General features: G+C 53.5%; 3 protein-coding genes across 4 annotated transcripts; all 3 read left to right on the top strand.

Moving 5' to 3' along the window:
- The first annotated feature begins 225 nt into the window (after window positions 1-225).
- On the top strand, window positions 226-6,381 carry LOC121077265 (probable G-protein coupled receptor 34). Its single transcript, XM_040572359.1, has 2 exons — window positions 226-2,801; window positions 3,888-6,381. Exon 2 carries the CDS (start codon window positions 3,903-3,905, stop codon window positions 4,914-4,916), a length of 1,014 nt encoding a protein of 337 aa, XP_040428293.1. The 5' UTR covers window positions 226-2,801; window positions 3,888-3,902; the 3' UTR covers window positions 4,917-6,381.
- Window positions 6,382-7,295: 914 nt separating this feature from the next.
- TRMT2B (tRNA methyltransferase 2 homolog B) lies at window positions 7,296-16,371 on the top strand. 2 transcript variants are annotated; one of them, XM_040572351.1, is made up of 13 exons: window positions 7,296-7,434; window positions 7,855-8,272; window positions 9,061-9,115; window positions 9,642-9,761; window positions 10,177-10,276; window positions 11,313-11,383; window positions 11,841-11,987; window positions 12,434-12,528; window positions 13,064-13,278; window positions 13,408-13,509; window positions 13,683-13,802; window positions 14,477-14,576; window positions 15,410-16,371. In XM_040572351.1, exons 2-13 carry the CDS (start codon window positions 8,085-8,087, stop codon window positions 15,534-15,536), a joined length of 1,440 nt encoding a protein of 479 aa, XP_040428285.1. In that variant the 5' UTR covers window positions 7,296-7,434; window positions 7,855-8,084; the 3' UTR covers window positions 15,537-16,371. The 2 variants fall into 2 exon arrangements, with proteins under 2 accessions (XP_040428285.1, XP_040428286.1); XM_040572352.1 differs by lacking the exon at window positions 11,841-11,987.
- A 412-nt stretch (window positions 16,372-16,783) lies between these two features.
- TMEM35A (transmembrane protein 35A) lies at window positions 16,784-19,790 on the top strand. The gene is made up of 2 exons (XM_040572360.1): window positions 16,784-17,100; window positions 19,258-19,790. Exons 1-2 carry the CDS (start codon window positions 16,981-16,983, stop codon window positions 19,642-19,644), a joined length of 507 nt encoding a protein of 168 aa, XP_040428294.1. The 5' UTR covers window positions 16,784-16,980; the 3' UTR covers window positions 19,645-19,790.
- Window positions 19,791-20,125: the final 335 nt, after the last annotated feature.

Below are 20,125 nucleotides of genomic sequence, written 5' to 3' on the forward strand. Positions count from 1 at the left end.
AGGGGGCGTGGTCTCACGCGGGAGGGGGCGTGGTCTCTGTAGAATACCGCGCGGGGGTGGGCGTGGCCATTCACACCCCCGCGTTGTCTCCGCCCCGTGTGGGCGTGTCCTAGGGAGGCCCCGCCCCCTGTCGGCGCCCAGCCCCGACGGGACGCGCAGCGCGGTCGCGGTGCCCGGGGGCACCCGGCGGGACCCGAGGGCAGGGGGACCCGGGGGCGCCTCGCTGCGGCTCTCCCAAGGCAGCCCCGGCCCCCAGGGCAGCCCCGCCGCCCCTTCTGCCCTCGGGGTAGAGCCCCGCGGGGCCCTCCGCACCTTCCTGCTGCCTCCCTGCCCCTGGACGTGGCGTTGCAGAGGCGTGATGGCAGCAGGCACTCGGCTTTCTGCTCGTCCTGAACAAGCTGGGAGCAGCTGCACGGGTGCCGTGACGTGGGCGCTCCCTTGCACGAGTCCCGTGGGCGCGCCGGTAACAGTTCCGTCCCGAGGGCAGCACAGGTGTCACTGCCTGAAAGTGAAGTTAGAGCTCGGCGTTTCGTACCGAGGGTCGGAGTTCAGCGTGTGTGATAAACACCCCCAGGATTCTAAGAAAACCCCGCCCTGACCTATTCTCTTAGGTCACCGAACGTACCGCAAAGCTAGCAAGTGAAACCGAAATGCGATGGATAATGTAACTCATCCCTCTGCGACACTTCAGAACGAGTAATAAATTCCCCGAGGTGATGATGCTGCGGCATACCAATGATCAGCCTCCCCTGCAGGCACCCGGTCCTGGCAGCCACCAAACCACAAGGCTGTCAGCACCTCGCTGTGCTGGGGGCCAGGCTGTGCTCTGAAGGTGAACTCTGTGCTTCCTGCACCCATAACCACGCAGGGGCCGTCGCAACCCCTCCCGCAGCACTGCAGACCCCATTTCTGTTCCCCTTCCCGGCAGCCCCCTCCGCCCTGCCAGCCTCCTTTCCCTCTCTAGCTGCAGCTCGAACTCCTTTTCCCAGCCCCACGAGACGACCGGGGTCGTTCCAAATGCCCGGTCACTCCAAAGGGCTGGGCGGGAATGGAGGATGTGTTTCGTGCCTACGTGAGCGCTGTGACCTGCAGGTACACGTTGCAGAGTGACTGACACCAGCGAGCTGATATTGTAGAAATGCCCTTTCAAATCCCCGGGCTCTCTCAGTTTACAGTCATTTCTCCACTCGCTGGCTGGCAGGTTGGGTTGGCTTTGTCTTCTGTAATTACTCAGCAAGGGCTGGAGGTGAGGCTGATGCAGCACAAGGCACCAAGGTGGAGAAACCTGGGGTTCAACAGCCTCTGATTTCCACTCTTCGGGCTCTGAGATTCCCACGGCTGGAACGAGCTGCCCTCCTGACACATTTCCTACTCCTGCCCGGGGTAACCACATTCGTTTCACCCCATCGGGAAGGGACGATGTTGCAGCCAGGTGTCCGAGGAGCACGGCCGCGGGGTTTGGAGCCAAGCCCCATGCACATGCTGGTAAATCACACTGCTGCTCTGGATTTAATCCTGTTTCCCAGAGCTACCAACTTGGGGTGCCGAGAAGCAAATTGATGCTGGGCTGGGAAATGGCATCGCTGCAGGAGGGTGGCTCGCCCTGGCGTCGGCCTGGCAGCGACTGCACACAAGCTTCCCGCACGCGTCCCTTCCCAAGACGTTCATGAGTGTCTCCTGCATGGTGGCTTCGGCTGCTGCTGAGGGGTCTGAATGTCAGAGGTTCCCTCGCGGTGGGTCTGTGGGAGCCCCTCACGGCTGACATTTGGCTGCCTGCAGCCTCAGGACTGAGTCATCCCTCGGGACCCGCTACGTGCATTGCCCTTTGAGGCTCGCACCAAAACACGAGTTGTAGACGAAGAGATCTCGAGAGCAGGTCCCGCCGGGCAGGCACAGGGCTGAGGGGGCACGCGGAGCGGTGGGGCGGCGGGGGACAGAAGTATTTGCAGGAAGACGTGCTGCTGGGGCCTGCCGTGGGGCTGGGAGCTCTGCACCGCCGCGTTTGCTCTCTCGGCCCCGGCCAGACCCCGCTGCAGCAGCTGCTGAAAGCTCACGGGAGGATTTCTCCTCTCCACTGCCATCCCCGGCCCCCTCCTCCCCTGCCCACCATGGCTATTTGCATCTGCGTGGGCGAACCTCGCGCTGCTCGCTGAGCTAAATCCAGTGAGGTGGAAACTTTTGCGGAACGACCTGCCCCGGGCACGTGGCTGGTGTTGTAGAGGTGTCAGGATGAGGGCTGGGGGACGAGCCGCCCGGACCCTCGCCTCTCAGCCCCCATGGGCTCTCCCCAGCACCCCAGCTGGGAGACTTCGTGCAGACAGTGCCGGGGCTGAAAGCCGGCATCTGGAGGCATTTATTTCAGCATCTGCCCCCAGCTCCCCACCCCGCAGGGGCAGGAGGGGAGCTTGGGGCGTCTCCCCTGCTCCTGCCTGTGTGGGTGGTGGTGCGGCGCCGTGCCCACCTCCCCTGGCACCCGGCGTCCCCACTGGTCCCGAGGGCAGTGGGTGCAGGTGCGTGGGGCCCTTTTGCGGGATGTTTTCACCCCTCCTGCACCAGAAGCCCATTTCTGTCTGTCTCCGGTGCACCTGGGCGTGTTGCAGAGCCCGCACCAGCAGGAGCCCCCCAAAACACTCCCCTCACCTCGTCCAGGGGGGGAAAACCCCGCGTGGGAGGGGCAGGGAGAGCGGGGTGACGCTTGTCACGGGTGGGAGGTGTGTCACCAGCCAAGGGCTTATAGGAGCCCCGGCGAGAGCAGGAACCTCCGTCACAGCAGCCGTAGGAGCAGAGGAGCGCCAGGCGAGGTGAGTGGCTCCGTGTGGCTTCTCTTCTCTCCGTGAGGCACGGGAAAGCTTTGCTGCACCTGCGAGCACAGGGGGCAGCGGGGCACTGAGGTAGCCAGCCGTCGGGGTGGGAGAGCTGGGGCTGAGCGGGGCGGCTGCCGTGCGGTGAGCCAGGAACGACAAACGCGAGACGCTCGAGCTGCGGTGGTTTTAAAGCGCTGCGAGTCGCAGGCAGCAAACCCAGTGAGCTCTGCTGCCTCCATCCAAACCTGTCAGCTGCTGCCCCTGCTTGCTGGGGTCGTGTGGAGGGAGCAGAGAAGTGCGTTAGAAAAGTAGTGTCTGTCACTCAGCATCACGGCAAGTGGGAAGGCGAGGATGACACTGGGACATGCACGAGCTCGCAGGCACGGGAGGTGCTTCTGCAGTCAGTCCCAGCAAGGCAGGTGCTGGCAAAGGATGTCCAAGCATCCGGCACTGGGTCCCTGGGCAGCACAAGCTCAGCAGGGCTCTGCTGTCCTGTGGCTGGCGTGAGAGCAGCAGTTTGGGGCTGATTTCCCAGCCTAGGAGGGGTGGTAGGGAGCTCTGATCGACCCCCTTAACAATGCCAAGATACCTGTAAGCATCTTGCTGACATGTGGCCTGAATTCATGTTTGCTGTATCCATTTTGTTGCTCGTGGGCAATCAGAGAGTGCTTTACACCACAGAGGACTGCTGGGCATTGCTGTTGGGCCCAGCACGCCGCAGGCAAGCCCGGCCAGCAGCCTGGGAGAAGCTGGGACGGGAGCCACTTACTGCAGCTGGGGCAGGAGCTGGCTCTGCTTTTCCACCAGGGTTTAAGATCCCCTGTGGATGTTTCCCTACAGGCTGGGGAGAAAGCAGTGCCCATTCCTGGCCCAGAGCCAGTGATGGACCTGTGCAGGAGCCTGCTTCTAGCTCCCCAGCCCATTTTCCTTTGCATAACAGCCTGGGAGACCATGAGGTCGTGTTTGCAGTGACCTGGGGCACCCAGGTACCGCAGGGGGCTGTAATACCCATACGTCCCGATGCCTGCAGGCTTCCAGCTCATGCCAACGCCCGTTCCCACTCCCATGCGTGTTTCATTCCAGGCCCGTGCGCTCGTGATGGACTCTCTGAGCACTGTCCTGCCCACCAGCGAGGTCACCGAGCACAGGCTGGGCAACTCCTGCTCCCAGATCCGAGATGAGTTCCTCTCCGTGACGCTCCCCGTGATGTACTCGCTGATCTTCATCGTCGGGCTGCTCAGCAACACCCTCGCGCTCTGGGTGTTCTCGTGCAGCGCGCAGCGCAGGACCTCCATCACCGTGTACATGAGGAACCTGGCGCTCTCCGACCTCTTGCTCTCCCTCTGCCTGCCCTTCCGCATCGCCTTTCAGAACAAGAGCGAGCCCCGGATCTTCTGCAACGTGGTCGGGGCCTTCTTCTACCTCAACATGTACGTCAGCATCACGTTCCTCAGCCTGATCAGCCTGGACCGCTACCTGAAGATCATCCGGCCCCTCCAGAAATTCAAGATCCACACCGTGTCCTGCAGCACCGTGGCCTCTGGGTTGGTTTGGTTGGTGCACTTAGCCTTCATGATGCCTTTCTTTTTTGAGACAAGAGAAGAAGGGCCCTGTGACTATAAATGCTTCCACTTCAGGAACAAAAGCACCACGGCAGCAGCCTTTAACATGACCGCAGTAGCGATTTTCTTTATCCTGCTGCTGCTCTTCCTCTACTTTTATGGCAAGATATTTGCCAAGCTCCACAGAGTCTCCTCGGTGAAGGCTCAGCAGCTGAACAAGAAGACCAGCATGAGAGCCATCACCAAGACCTTTGTAGTCCTGATCATCTTCATTGTATGCTTCACCCCCTACCACATCGTCCGCGTCCCTTACATCCTCGCGCAAGTCGAGGCCATTTCTAGCCTGCCCTGGAAGCAGGCCCTCCACCTCGCTAACGAGCTTGTGCTCTGCATCTCAGCCCTCAACAGCTGCCTTGACCCAGTTGTCTTCTTCTTCTTGTCCAGCAGTTTCCGGAGGGCTGTGCTCTGCACCTTCCAGGGCAGGCTGAAGAGAGCTCTCATGAGGAACCAGGGCAGGCTGAACCACAGCAGGTCCGTGACAGAAATATAGGCTTTACAGCAGGGCCGAGGTCCTGGGCATGGGATTTTCTCATCACAGATTTGCTCTGGCTGCTGGTGTTTATGGGACAAGGTTTGCTGGGAAGATGGAGAAAGAAACTGGAACCGCCTCATGTTTCTTCCCCTCACGCCAGCAGGGTTAGAGCTTCCATGGGGGGGAAGCAAAGAGGAAAGGATAACTGGGACCTTACTTTTTCCTACCCCAGCTCTGCTGGCATAGCTGAAGGACGTTTCCTAGGAAGAACGAAGCTGGAGATGCCAAAGGAGAAGCAGCGTTGGCCTAGGATCTCCAGCCAGCCCAGGGAAGGGCAGGGGCAGAGCCCTGGGCAGAGACAGGCTCCTTCAGTGGGAGGGAGAGGAAGGAGGGGAATAGGAACCTGCTGTGAGTCTCTATCAATACACATCATCTCCATACCAGAGAAAGCAGAAAAGGGAAGGGGAGGGGAGATGATGCAGTGCAAAAGCATTAGGAAAAGGTGAGGGAGACACTCATCAGAGCATTACTTGTGCAGCGGGTGAATGTTTTGCTCCGCGACGGAGCCCAGAGATATGCAGCGCTGGGCTTGTATGACAGGCATGCCAGGAAATGTGCAGACCCTGTAACCCCAAACCACGGCAACGATAACCGTTACTCTCTTGTTACCACAGTCTTTGAAACTCCAGCTCTGCCTCACCTCTCTGGAGATTCAGACAGGTAGCTCCAGGCTTCCCTAGCTCTGTTCCTTTGCCCATTTCACCAGCACGTTCACACAGGGCTGGCAGCCTCACCTGGCCATTGCACAGCACTTGCTTGGCACTTGGACCATGCCAGGGTCATCGCTATAGGAAAGGGTCCAACGGGCAAAGGGGATGCAGCACAGAAGTGCCTGCGGCTCGTCTGAGACCCATGAGCCCCAAAAGTGAGCTGCTGGCTCTGAGGTCCTCAGCTCCAGCACTGCTAATTTGCAGTGGCTCTGAAAAAGGAACCTGCAAGGGATACGCAAGGTTTCCTGCTTTGATTAGTCTTCAGCATCCGTTCTCTTCCTGTAGAAGAGATACTTCTCTGTATTTTTTCCCCTTTATGTGCTCTCACCTCATTTGTTCACTTATTCTTAGGAGACTGCAGACTTGGAGCAGCAGCCTGCTTCACTCACACTCCAGGTAGCAAAGCCTGGGCCATAAAGAACCGGGAGGATTTTCATTCAGACTGTGAACTGCTTTAGTAACTGTGGAATTCAAATACTTGAATAATACTTGGGAGAATAAAATGTTTTCTTAAAGACTGAATACTCTGGTCTTTCTGGTCAAGGTGTGAGCAACCCCAAACCTCACTTTAGCTTTGTTGCTTTGTTGAAGGAGAACCTTAAGAACCAGAGGACGACACTCGCTGTCCTCTTTTGTCTCTGCTACTGAGCACACTGCGAGCAGGAGGAAGGGATATTTTTTTCTTTAGCAGGGGTGGGGGGAAATACAGAAAGCCAAGCTCTTCCTGTGGAAAGCTGCACATAAATGTCACAAAACTGTTTTCCTTTTCCGATCAGTGCTAACAAGAGTCAAAGCAGAAATGCTGCGTGGTTCGGAAGCCTCAGCATCGCAACGCCAGCATATGTGTGTGCCACACGGCCTGCAGGAAGGCCCCCCCCAGTTTCCTGCAGGCAGTTTCCCCCGATGAAGCCCCATCCCTCGACGCCTCCCTTCAGGAGCAGCAGCACAGAGAACGGAAACCCTCGCTGAGCACAACGCCAGCATGGCGTCCCGTGCTGGGGGCAGAGGGCTGGGCGGGCTCAGCACAGGTTTCCCTCGGGGAGGAAAGAGCCGGGTGAGGGTGCAGGAGGGAGATGGGGGCCCTGGGGTCCAGGAGGCAGGAGGAAGCGTGCGGGCTGACAGCGGAGCAGGCGGAAGCCTCCGGTCTGCACTAGAGAAAGCCGCAGGGCTGGCGGTGGCTGCGCTCGCTTCTGAGAAGCAGGGGCCTGCCGCCGTATCCTGTTCCCCCCTCGCTGGAGGCAGGCGGGTGGGCCTGAGGTGGGCGGCTGCTGCTCACCCCCTGCCCTTTCGGGGGGCAGCAGGCCGGGCCTGGTGCTCTCCCCCAGGACAAGGATGGGCAGCCGCGGGGATGCGGCCGGAGGGCACCAGTGCAGCCCTGACGCGGCGTGCACGGCCCTCACGGGGCTGCTCTTTGAATACGGGGCCTGAAACAGAGCTCGGGGCCGTTATGTGGGTGCACAGCGCCTGCGGCAAGGCGCGGCCCTCCTGCGGCACGAACAGAGGGGAGCGGGGATCGAACCCGCGACCCTCCGGCACGGGTAGCGGGGATCGAACCCGCGATCCTCCGGGCCGGCCACGCCCACGCGGTGACCACACCCACCTTAGCCACGCCCCCTCCGCCCGATCCCCAGAGGGTGGGGGCGCTGCCGCGGGGCAGGCCGGGAGCGGGGAGGGGGGGGGCAGGGGATGGCCGCCATGTCGCGTTGGGTGCGCGCAGGGGGCGAGCGGCGGCGGTGACCGACCCCGGGGGGGGGGGTGGAGCCTCGGTAAGGGTTTAGGGAATAAACGCTTACTGAGGAGCTCGTCGTTGTGCTGTGGTTAATTAGCTGCGGGCAGGTCGCACAGAGAGGCAGGCAGCGAATAGTTACTGCTTTCGGTGCGCCTGCAGCACCGTCCTAAGGGTTGCGGTGGGTTAAGGCAGCCGGTGGTGCTCGGCGGCTGCCTGCACCCCGCTGCGGGCTGTGCGCGGCTTCCCCGCCGGGGCCGGAGCCTGACAGGCGCTCGGGTTGGCCACAGTCAGCGCGGGGACGCTTAAACGTTGAGCACAGAGAGCTCCCGGTCACCGCCGAGCAGCTCTGGCCCAAGCCGCTGCCCTCGGTGCCAGCAGGGCGGAATTCTGCTGGGTGCTTATATGTGAGGCTGGGTAGGACCGGAGCCTCATTTCACCTATTGCTGCTCTGTTTCAGGTGCCCAGCTGGGGTTAGCTGCCGTGACAGCTGCTGACACCGCGCGGTGTGCGAGCAGGAGCCCTGCTCTGCTTCCCCAGGGAGCCCTCGCCCAGCTGCTGAGACCCCGGTGCCGCCACCGGCTTCTTCCCAAAGGGCAGCCCCTCCGCTGCCGCCCAGCCCCGCCGAGCTTTTCACCCCAACGGTCCTGTGGTGGCTGCAGGGCCTGGGAAGCGCCCCTGCTTCCCACCATGGCCCTGTGCTGCACGCTGAGCCTGATGTGTCGGCGCCTTCGCCAGCTGCTGAGCACGCAGTGCGCGCTCCTGAGCAGCCTGCCCGGGCGGGACTGCAGCCTGCTGGCGGAGAAGAGAGTAGAAAAGTGGAAAAAGAGAAATGCTGGAGAGGGCTGCAGCCTGCCGGGCTCCTCCTGGGAAGAGAGGTATGGGCAGTCCGTTTGGTGCACAGTTCTGAAAAGTAGCTGGTGCTGGGGAAATCACGGTCCAAAAGCAGCTCCAAAAAATCCCAGTAAGGAATAACAACAGCTTACCCAGCTGTGGGGTGAGTTTTCATGAGCTCACTGAGTGAGAAGTTGTTGGATACTTACAATAGTTTGGGTTATATCTATTTCACCCCATATTCTCTGATTTTCTTGAAAAGGCAGCTTTGATGTGTTTTGGTATTGCTTGACTTGCTTTAGATACGAGTAGTGATGAGTTCCAAGGCTTATCTCTGAACTGCTACTGGAGGGGCTGTAATTCCCTTTGTACTGCGTGTAAACTGCATTTCACCATGGTGTATTTAATCTAGCACAGCACTAGATATAACAGTGGCTGGAAACGTGAGCAGGCAGATGATGCGGGATGGATGCATCAAATGATGAGAAAAGTGTCTTGCCCTTCTAGGGGAAACCTCCGGGGAGACAGAGCTGTTCCTGGCCCCGTCCTCTGAAGGGGACTCAGGACATGCAGGCATTGCTGGCCAGCCTTCTGCCCCAGGCTCAGCGTGTCTTATGGTTGTGGTTCCTGGTTCCTTCCAGCAATGAGTGTTCTGCTCAGGGAGTTTGGTTGGTCACAGTCAGCTCTAGTGCAGAGCCCGTACCAGAACGCTTGTGCCCATGTCCAGCAGGCACACTATGCCATAAGAAACGTCTCGTAGCACACAGACATGAGCCTGGTTGTATCAGGAGGTGAGTAGCTCTGGGCACTAGCGCTGTGTTGTGCTTTCCAGGTTAGCAGACGCAGCAACTCCACTGTGGAGACTTCCCTACCAGGAGCAGCTGCAGGTAAGATGTGCTCACGTGGACTTTTCTCTGTTGTGTTGCCCCAGCTGTCCCTTCCATCCCCCTTGAGCCCCTAAGATCTATCCCATAGTGCTACAGCCTGTTCCAACCCTACTTACTGCTGCTTTCCTTCTTGAGTTATTCTGAAGGACAAAAGGTACTCCGTGGTTCTCCGTGGGTGGTGTATGTGATAACAAGCAGCACAGGGGATGTGTGCTCACACAGTGATGCTGTCCAGTGTAGGACAGCGGGGTAACTGGGGCTTCAGGGCCTCTGATGGTTCCTTTGGACCAAGAACTTTAGACCTGTGCTTGGTGACCACGGACACGGCTCTTCCTCTTTTTCTTCATTGCTCCGAGCAACTGCAGTGTACAGCATGAAAAGAAAGCATGAAGAGAAAGGCAGAGTTCCTCTAGGGCTGTGTCTCAGTTACAGTATTCATTCCTGCCTCGCGTTGGTTGGGTGATGAACAGCTGCCCGCTGCTGTGTGGTCCTGTGAGAGTGTTTCTGGCTTAGGACTCCTCTGCAGGTCAAGTACGAAAACCAGAGGAAGGTTTTACAGACGCTGACGTCGCGTCTGCAGGAGCTGGGTGTAGATGTGCAGAAGCCTGGTGAACTCTGCTGTCCTCTCCGTCCTGTAGTCCCCTCAGTGAGTATCTTGTGGGAATCCCGTCAGCTCTGAACCCCCAGCAGTCCCTCATTTGGCTCCCAAAGGCTCTTGATGGGGATTAGTTGGTTCTAGAGAATGTCCCTAGGGCAGGCTCTGTGGCCCTTGCTAGCTTCTGCTTTGCAGTCTGTGACTGCCAGAGAGTGAAACAAACCCAGTGGTTAGGAACCCTTTTTCATGTCCTAGCCCTCCCTGATAAACCTTTCATTGTTAGAGAAGATTTTCTTCTTCCCCAAGGTAAAGTTTTGGGGTCTCATGCACGTACTGGGTTAATGCGCCTTCCTCATTTGTGTTTATCTTCCTGTGTTACCAACAGAGCATCCAGACTGGGTTTTGGCTTTCCTCCATTACTTTTTTTCCTGTAATACTAGGCTTTATTTTTTCTTTTCTCCCTTAGCCCATCACTAATGGCTACCGAAACAAATCTACTTTCTCTGTGAACCAAGGACCAGATGGAAACCCCAAAACTGTGGGATTGTATGTGGGAACTGGCAGAGGTCAGTGCACGACAAGGAACTGGCTGGAGAACCATTGCAGCGTGCTGGGTCTGTGGGCAGTGCTCTGCTGGAACAGCTCCCACCTGAGCTTTGCAGCAAAGTGCCCGAATCCCGTGGGATGCCAGCAGAAACACCATTAAGTCTGGACCAGCAATTTTAAAGCCTCAGTTCGTTAGCTTTTTAATAAATGCCAGTTTGTAATTTACTAAATACAGCAGTAAACAAAACAGCTGTGGTAGCAGCCCCTTGGAGATTTATCTTCTTTTTAATTATGCCGTTCCTGCATTTTCAGCGTGCTCCAGAAGCCTGTGCTGACCAGGGAGAGAGTGGGTGTTCGTGCACTTCTATTGGCAGCAGAGCAATGCACGAGCACTTGGGAACGCGTGAGGCAGTTTGGGTTTGTGCAGTGCACGCGTTAGCTGCGTGCTCCTTGCAAGCTGTTCAGTGCTGAGCTGGTTCTCGTTGAGAATAGGTTTTTCTGCTCGGCATCCATAGCAAGAGGTACCGGGGTGCTCAGTGTGCTTTCCTCATAGAAAAAATAATTCCAAGGATGCATTTTACCTCTGCAAGCAGAAGTTCAAGATTTAAACTGAAGGGGCAAATACAGTCTTCCTGGCAACCAGCAATTGCTTCATTGCTTTAAGCTCAAACCGTAATTCTCCAGTTAGAAACCCAGCTTGCTCTGTTCCTGCTCCCTTAGTTTAAGAGCAGTGCAGTGGCTCTCTTTGAGAGTTGCTAGAGGACATATTAAAAACAAACAAACAAAAAAAACAACTGGCTGAGCTCCTACCTCTTTGTTAAAGTTAGTGACAGTAATCATTGGCAAGGGAATTCTGACAGGTCCCACAGAATGCAGTTACGTGGAATATAACAGGGGCCAGTGGGGCACTTAAATACCTTTTTTCTTTTTTCTTTTCATTTTTTTTTTGCACAATGGGACAAGTCAGAGGAATGACTTTTCTACAGCTTATCATGTCAGATGCTACACTGGTTTACTGTACCCTGAAACAAAACAAATACCTGTCTCTCTTTCCAGCAAGAAATATTGTCTGCGTGAGAGCTGACCATGTGAAGAATGTACCCCCAAAACACAAGCAGGTAGCCCAGGTATTAAAAAAAAAAAAAAGTCCTGTCTGTCTCTTGACTGGGGAATAGAAAGAGTGCCATAACTCGTATTTGGGAGAACATCGTATTTGTAGTTATGCTGGGTTTTCAAGCCTGTTTTGATGTTCTGAAAGTTTTTCAGGCCTGACTCTGGCTGATGGACTGATATTTTTTAAAATTTAATGTTGGAACCTCAAAACTGTCCCCAAGGTTGAAGTTAATAGTTAAGTGCTAACTAATTCCTGCAAATCTATTAAAACACACAAAAATCACAATGTTAAACGATCAAAATATCTTATTTTTCCAGAACTTGGAAAGAGCTTTTACTTGATATTTAAATGAAATAGGAAAAAACAGATGATACTGGGGGAACAGTTGTCTGTTTGGGGTGCACAGCATCATGCTAAGATGAGGGCAGTATTCCTTATTGTACTATGGGCTCCTTCTCCCCTCCTCTCAGTGCTATGAGGAGTTCATCCGTCGCTCCCCCCTGGACTCCTGCATTCTCTTCCACGAAGGTGGACACTGGCGAGAGCTCGTGGTACGCACCACCAGCCATGGCCACACCATGGCTATTGTCACCTTCCAACCCCAGAAGCTGGGCCAGGTGAGTGTGCGGAGGACAGGCCCCTAGAACAAGCACGTTGGGTGTCTGGTCCTGCTACTGCCTGACCAGAGATGTCAGTGAAGTGCAGCCTTTCACACAGAAGACTTCAAAGCCCTGTGGCTTTGAAGCCAGCTAATGCTGGCTCACTTCACGTGCATAAAAAGCTAATGCAAGGCAGTTTTGTATTCACAGACCCCTGGACAAATCTGATACTGAGTGAGAGAAGTCGGTGTCAGGGTCCTCCAGCTGACAGGACATATGGCACAAAAGAAATGATTGTAGTACCTGTCTAAGATCCCTAAAACCCCAGTTCAGCCTTGCACGGGGTTATGATGGTGCCAGGCTATTGGTACACTTTTCATGGGAGCTTGCTGGGTGTATTGCTAGGGAAAAGTGCCTGACCAGATTACCCAAACACTCAGCGTTTCCTTTCTTTCTCTTGACAGGAGGCTCTGGCTACTCAGAAGGCATTGCTTAAGGAGTTCTTCACTTCTGGACCTGGAGCAGGATGTGCCTTGACTTCACTTTACTTCCAAGAGAGGTATATGTCCTGACACTCGTAAAAATTGCACTGTGGTGTGGAGGAAAGGCCATGGGGAAGACTGAAAACAAAGCTTTTTCCTTTTTCTAACCCTCTCTGATGAAATTCAGGTTGCTTCGAGAGAATGACAGATGTTTGGATGTCTCTTGCAGACATGATTTTAAGATAGTCACACCTTGTGTTTATCGTGAAGCATCTGAAATATTTTAATACGCTATGGTTCTACCTAATTGGAATTTAGAACCTGGGAAACTACAGGAAAAAACTAAAGTGACTTTCCCAAGACAGTAAGTCATGTTAGTAGCAAAAGTGGGAATATATTCTAGGGCTACTGCCTTATACTAAGTCATTTTAATCCTATTCTAGGTTGTGCAAGTTACAGATTCCTTACAAAGAATCAATATTCTTTCCATCAGGTTAAAATGCTCATTTGAAATAAAAGCAAACAAGCACACCAGGGATGTCAATGGCAGTCAGCTACCTCTTCGCAAACACTGCCTCCTAACAAGGTCTTTGTTTTTATATGTTCTTCCAGCACCATGACGCGCTGTTCCCATGAGCAGTCACCCTTCCAGCTCCTTTATGGAGAACCACACATCTTTGAAGATTTGCTCGGCCTGAAATTTCGCATCTCTCCCGATGCCTTTTTCCAAGTGAACACGAGTGGAGCAGAAACTCTGTACCAGGCGGTCGGGGAGCTGAGTCAGGCTGACAGAGACACCGTCCTCCTTGATGTCTGCTGTGGGACTGGTGAGCAGCGGCCGTGCAAGCCAGGCTCTGACAGGGCTGGCATTTTGCATGCTGAAAACTATCCCTACTATATAAATGCTTGTTTTTATGCATGGAAATACAGATTGTTTTTGTATCTCTGATTTCTAGGCACAATTGGTCTCTCTCTGGCTCGCCGTGTGTCCAAGGTTATTGGTATCGAGATAGTGGAGAAGGCAATAGAGGATGCTAGGTGGAATGCAGCATTTAATGGTGAGTTCAAACTCACTGTTGAGGAAAGTTTCAAACTAACTGCTGAAAAACCTGAAGCAAAAGTGAGGGAAGGGTTCCTAACAACTCCATCCACTCAGCAAAGAGTGGTACATCTTGTTAGAACTAACGTCTGAGGCTGTTCTTAGTTCACGTGTTTGCTTTTTGCTTCACAGGAATTTCCAACTGTGAGTTTCACAGTGGAAAGGCAGAGGCTGTGTTACCACAACTGCTGTGCTCATGGGAAGATACCCGACCCCTTGTTGCTGTGGTGAACCCATCCCGAGCTGGGATCCGTAAGAATATGCCATTTATTTTAATCTTGAGAGAGTTTTGAACAAGTTGTGTGGGAACTGTTATGCTGGCTCCAAGCCTTCTGCTTAGTTTGTCTCTAGTCGCTCACGTTGTTGCTGACAGCAGGCAGAACCAGCAGTCTCAGAAGGGGTAAGAAATCCTGCAGTCAGCAAACTTGGTCACAGTGCTGCACCGCACCAGGCTCCCTGTGCACTTGGGGAGAGTCTGGCCTTGCATAAGGCAGAAAGGCCAGCTGGCCTGCTCCTTGTATGTGCTGTGCTCCAGCCCTCTACCCACATTAGTGGCCTCGGCAGGGCTTGCACCAGTGTGTACTGGGAAGTCCCAGTCTCGACCTAGTGACCAGACACTGTCTCACAAGTGTGTGTGGAGGGTTTTTCGTGCCTCTGCCTGACTGAGTGACAATTGTTCCTCTGCTTCCTGGCAGAATTAAGGATGAGAGAGAACTCCCACTGCTCTACCCTGCCAGAATCAGCTGAGGCATTAGCAGTGTGGATCGCATCCTCAGCCTACTAAGACTTTGTGTCTGAGACAGGACATGGCAAAATGCATAGATTCTCTTTTTCCCTGCAGTTCAGTGCAATTCTGTGATGCTTGCTCGACAAGAGAATTCGCTGAGGTGTAGATTGTTGGGAAAGCATGATGTCTGTTGTTGCAGATTACAGGGTTGTGCGAGCCATCCGAAACTGCAAGGCCATCCGAAGGCTGCTCTACATCTGCTGCAAGCCAGAGGGCGAAGCCACGAGGAACTTTCTTGAGTGAGCACCCTTCTCTCTTCCTTTCCGCTGGCGTTGGTGGCAGATACTATTGTGTTCCCTGAGGACAAGGACAAATAACTGACCTTAGCTCAAGAAAGTTTTTGTTGTGACTGAATTTCACTGGGTTACTTCTGCAGGAGGGGTCCAGGTCTAGTCAGTGCATGATCAGAGGTGGTTCATGCTTCTGTTCTACCTTGGGTATACCTGCAAGCTGCACTCACTGGTTTGAGACAGCGGATATTCCTTGGGCTTTATGAGCCAGCAGGATGCTTTTGTGCATCGTTAAGGGGTAGAAAATAATGCTGTTACAACACATCTGCATTGTGCACAACCCCTCCCCGACAAAACAGTGTGTCAGGGTGTGGGACACCGAGTCCCCTGGGTTCACTGCTGGAAGGTGGGCCCCTAGCCAGCAAGCAAAGTCTGGTATTGGGATTAGCAGTCACCTGCTTAACTAGGTGTTAACCACCTAGTTAAGAGCTTATCTGGGCAGGCCCACTTGGAGATGATAACAGGTAACCGATGAAGGCAGGTGCAAAATTGAGGATTGTTTCCTAATGGTATTAAGTGTCTTTTTAGCCTGGTTGGCTTGTGCGAATCAAAGCCTTAAGCCTGCCCACCGACCCTTCAGCTTGCCCACAGTGTTTCCAGGGCTGGTTTGTGATTCCGTATAGACGGTTCTAGATCTCAGTCAGTGTCATCTGCAGATGGATGTTAGCCAAACAAAAGATACCTCCTTAATGCACTCTCTGCGCTATTGTGCTGATGATGACAGTGGGAAGGCTTCTGTTACTGGTCTAAAGGATGCCCTTCAAACACTTTGCTTTCTACAGGCTGTGCTGTCCCCCTGACCCAGGGAAGAAGCTGGTAGGAGAGCCATTTGCCCCTGTGTTGGCCATACCTTTTGACCTGTTTCCTCATACTGTTCATTGTGAGCTGGTGCTGCTGTTCTCCCGCTGACAAGGAGGCAGGTATGCAAGCTCTGAGAGCTTGGGAAGCAACCTCCTAATGTCCTTAAGGCTGGAGTGGATGTAGTTATGATTTTAATTTATTTTTATACAACTTTCAAGAAATAATTTTTTTTCTTTTTGCTCTTGAGTTGCCTAACTATGCTGTTCTGTATGGAAGCACTCAGATTTCTGGGGTGAAAAGGTTGTCTGTAGCATTTCATCAGCCTTCCCTCCCCTTCAAACCTTTCTGGGATGCTGATTAAATCTTCATGCTTTGCTGGGAGAATGTTGACTGTGCTGGGGATGGAGGGATATTTCCTGTGTGAACTTCCAGTAGTAATACTGAATCGCTGTCAGTCACGTGGATGAGTTGGAGATATTTCTATAAAATGAAATGGCAAAAAAAGAACAGAGAATTCAGTGTCTCTTCTTCCATAGCCATCTTCCCCGTCCCTGCTAACGCTTGCTGATACCTAAATGTGAATGGCCAAAAATTCAGTAACAAGAAGTTTTCTCATCAGGTTGCTCTGCGATAGCTAAATAAATAAATAAGGTATATTTTTTATGCTATTCTCATTTTACGCTATTCTCATTGGCTGGCAAGCTGTAAACCTCAATGCTGCATGAAATTCTCTCCAGGTCTGCAAAAGATGAAGCTGCTGCAAACTGGAGGTAGGTCTTGGTCAGCAGAGTTCCTTATTTTGTGAACTCCGGAACTCCACGTTGCGTTAGGGGCTTTTTTTTTTTTTTTTAACCTTTATGTTCTGTTGAAGTTCCACTGAATAAAGGTGAATAAAAGGGCCAAACTCCTGAGGAAACAGGGAGAGCTGCCTGTCCTTAAGTACTCTAGCCTCATGCATTTTTCACAGAGGCTTAACTCGGGTGCTAAGAAGCCCTGAGCTTGGAACAACGCCAGCCACCACCAGTCGGTTCTCAGGGCCTGGGGGCTTAAAGTACGTGGGGCTGGGACGTGGGGGGCTCATGGCAGCAGATGGGTGCTGCACCAGGGAGGGAGGCGAGGGGGAGATTCCTGAGGGGCACAGGAAGCCTCACCCTTCTACTACTACTCTGAGCGTCCTGCTCGGAGTTACGGGGGGATGCAGTTTTCCAGCATGGTTTTGTAGGATCACACCTGGACGGATCTGTGCTAAGCCCGGCCCTGCTTTTGCCCAAAGCAGAGGACGCACAGGAGAGGGAAGAGACGGAAGGCTTTGCGGCGGGGGCTGAGGCCGGGCAGGCGCTAGGACCCGGCGGTGCTGGGCGGAGGGGGCCGCGTCCTCCCGGCTGTCACCGGCGCTGCCTCCGCAGCCCCAGCCTTCATCCTCCTCCTCCTCCTCCTCCTCCTCCTCCTCCTCCTCCTCCTCCTCTCCCTCCATGGTCACCCGCTGCCTCCCGCCCGGGCCGGCAGCCGGAGCCAGGAGGCCTCGCTGAGGGGCCGCGTTGCCGGCGGCTCGATGGCGTCCCCGCGGACCGTCACCATCGTCGCCCTCTCGGTGGCCCTGGGGCTCTTCTTCGTCTTCATGGGGACCATCAAGCTGACCCCGCGCCTCAGCAGGGACGCCTACAACGAGATGGTGAGGGCAGCGGGGCGGGGAGGCAGCGGGGAGAAGCCTCCAGCCGCGGGGGTCGGGGCTGTGAGGTGCTTGGGGGGGCTCGGCCGGAGGAAGAAGCTGTCGTGAAGGCGCCCGTTATCCCCCTTGGAAGCCAGCCTCCCCCGAGGGAATAACGGGGTCCTCCTCGCTCCCACCGGCGGCAGGCAGCGAGGGATGCCGCGTCTTGCCCCCCTCTGGTGATTCTCCTGCCCCCCTCCCTTCGTGTTATTTACTGCTGTGGTTCTCGGGCCCGTAAGGAACGGGGATGGAAGTTTCCAGCACATTCTGTCCTCTCCCGCCGCTGCACCTGCCCAGCTGCTTTGCCTTGCTCTCAAATGGCATCTGGGTTGCGGTGCCCACGGGGGTCTGGCGGGGGAGAACCGCCGCAAAATAATCCGGGTGCGAGAGGTGAGGAGGACAAAATGTCCAGAGAACAAAGCTCTTAAGCTTCTGCTACGTAAGCTAAAGAAAAAAGCACTGAGACTTGAGAAGCATTGCAGAATCCTTGCTCTGTGTTGCACTTTGCATCTCCATGCTCCCTGTCTGCTTTGCCAAGACTCAGGCCTATAGGTAGGAACAATTTCCATCTTTTATGGAAAAAAGCAGAGGCACAGCAACATCATTCTTAATACCTGATGTTGGACCGCATCCGTGGCTCGTTAAATTTTTATGCTTTTGCTGTGCTGCATACCAGGGTAGGCTGTAGCATAATGGAGACAGTGAGTGAAAGCTTGATCTTGCCAATCGATAAGTGTTATCTTGCCCCAAGCAAGCAGAGCACCTCTGTTATCTTCCCCCAACGCCAAACTTGCAGTGATTTTTTTCATTCAGCGGAAAGCATGCACGCTACTTTGTCTATTAAAACACTTGGAACACCAAAGTGCTCTAGGACACACTACTAGTATGTTTCTTTATAAAGCTGTATCTTACACATTTGGCTAAAACTGCTGCTTTGAGGAGAGCTTTTATTCACTGAAGGTCTAAAGTGCATCCTTGCAACGCATATATTTGGTGTAAACGTGTCATGGGGTCTTTAGTAGCAAAAACGACAATGCTCTATATTCTTTGACCACCTGTGGTCATCAGCTTTTCTTAGAAGGAAGCAGCAAAATTTACAGAGAAATGGGAAAGTTCCATGTGCCCATAATTACAGGTTTCCAGAATTACATGGGAAGTCAGTCTGCAACCTGATTAGTGCCTGTGAGAGCAGAACGACTCTACATGTGAGATTCGGTTTCCATTTCCCTCTCCTTGCTTAGGGAACACAAGGGCAAGAATATCTGCAGAGATAATATGCTCAAGTGTAGATGGAAATAATTTCAGACGTTCCAGTAACTAGGAGCTTTATTAAAATATAAAAGAAAAAGGAAATACGTGACTGAAAAAGGAAAAACACCACCACCAAAAAACCCAAACCCACCTATACCTAATGTTCAAATGCAAGAACTTGAATGTGTGTAAGGACAGGTTTTCTTCCCTGAAACAAGGAGGCAGCTGTGTAAGGAGGCTGTCTTGCAACTTACACTGCTTCTAAATCCAGTATAAACCAGAGAGCAAGGATGTCAAATGTCTACTTGGTTTTTCTGAGGAAAGAAAGGATCATAAAGGTATGTAAGAACAGGAGTAGGGTTGGTAAATCTCAGTTTTGATATATTGTCCCATGCTATGATTGTACTGCACATCGACCCTGGGGTATTCTAAATTGTTTTGAGATGGAAAGAGACTTTCTACCTTCTATGCCTTGGCTTTGCAAGGACTAGGTGTGTTATTTAATTATAAAGGGCATGCTACTCTTAGAGAGGAACTTTTTTTTATTATTATTATTTTAACAATGTGGTTCTGCATTGTTAATTTTAGAGAGGAAAAGGTATACTTGATCCTAGCTCAAAAGATGGGTGCTAGGTTGCAGAACTGTCTTCCAGCTAGGAGACGATAGCTTGTAAAGGGGGAATTGCAGGTTGATGTTGTGTTAATATCCCTCCAACAGCAGCTTTAGGAGTACAGATTGGGTATCATGCCTGAGGGGTCTATGATGTTTGAAGTGATCTTCGTGACATATTGCACATTTATTGGTTTCAGTGAAAGTAACCTTTGCCTTCTTGCATCGTGGTATTCTATGCTATTACTGCTTGATTTCAGAAACGAGCCTACAAAAGCTACGTGCGGGCCCTTCCCATGCTGAAGAAGATGGGAGTCAGCTCCATCCTTCTCCGCAAGAGCATTGGTGCCCTAGAAGTGGCATGTGGCATTGTCATGACACTGGTGCCTGGTCGCCCCAAAGACGTGGCCAACTTTCTGCTCCTCCTCCTTGTGCTGGCCGTGCTCTTCTTCCACCAGCTAGTGGGGGACCCACTCAAGCGTTACGCCCACGCCCTAGTCTTTGGGATCCTGCTTACCTGTCGTCTGCTGATCGCCCGCCAGCCTGAGGAGCAGCCCCCGGAAAAGAGGATCCTGTCGGTAAATGGGGATGAGCAGCCACTCATCCAGGAGGCGGCTCCTGAGAAAGGCAAAGTGAAGGTATCCTAGTTGAGTGCGTTTGAGGAATACGGACCCTCGAGGCAGCTCTCTCCAAAAGCACCCAGAGAATTTGGTGTTTTATTTTGTTGTTTTGTTTTTATTTAACTATTTATATTTTTTGGCTGTCTAAATAAAGTTTCATGTGGGGTCTGAGAGACACGTGGTATGTCTACACTGTAGTCTTGCTTTTGCTGCTTCCCTGTAACGTAGGAAAACGTGAGCTAGCTTTAAACAGGATGGTTTGGCAGATAGCACCTGGCTGGAGTAGCACTGGTCTCCTCAGCAGGAGCTGCAAAAACAGAGTGTGGGCAAAGACTTGGGCAGTTTGTCACATTAGCTCGGCACTCTTGCAGCGGGGGGATTAGTCCCTGAGCACGAGACCCACATCCGTAAGGCAGCATAACCCCAGCCTGGATGCACTTCTGCTGCGTTTCAGCCTCTGCAACAGCTGCTGGGTAGAACATCACCAGAGTGACCTTGTGCAGCCCAC

Source organism: Cygnus olor, chromosome 13 (genome assembly GCF_009769625.2).
Source record: "Cygnus olor isolate bCygOlo1 chromosome 13, bCygOlo1.pri.v2, whole genome shotgun sequence".
Lineage (NCBI taxonomy): Eukaryota > Metazoa > Chordata > Aves > Anseriformes > Anatidae > Cygnus > Cygnus olor.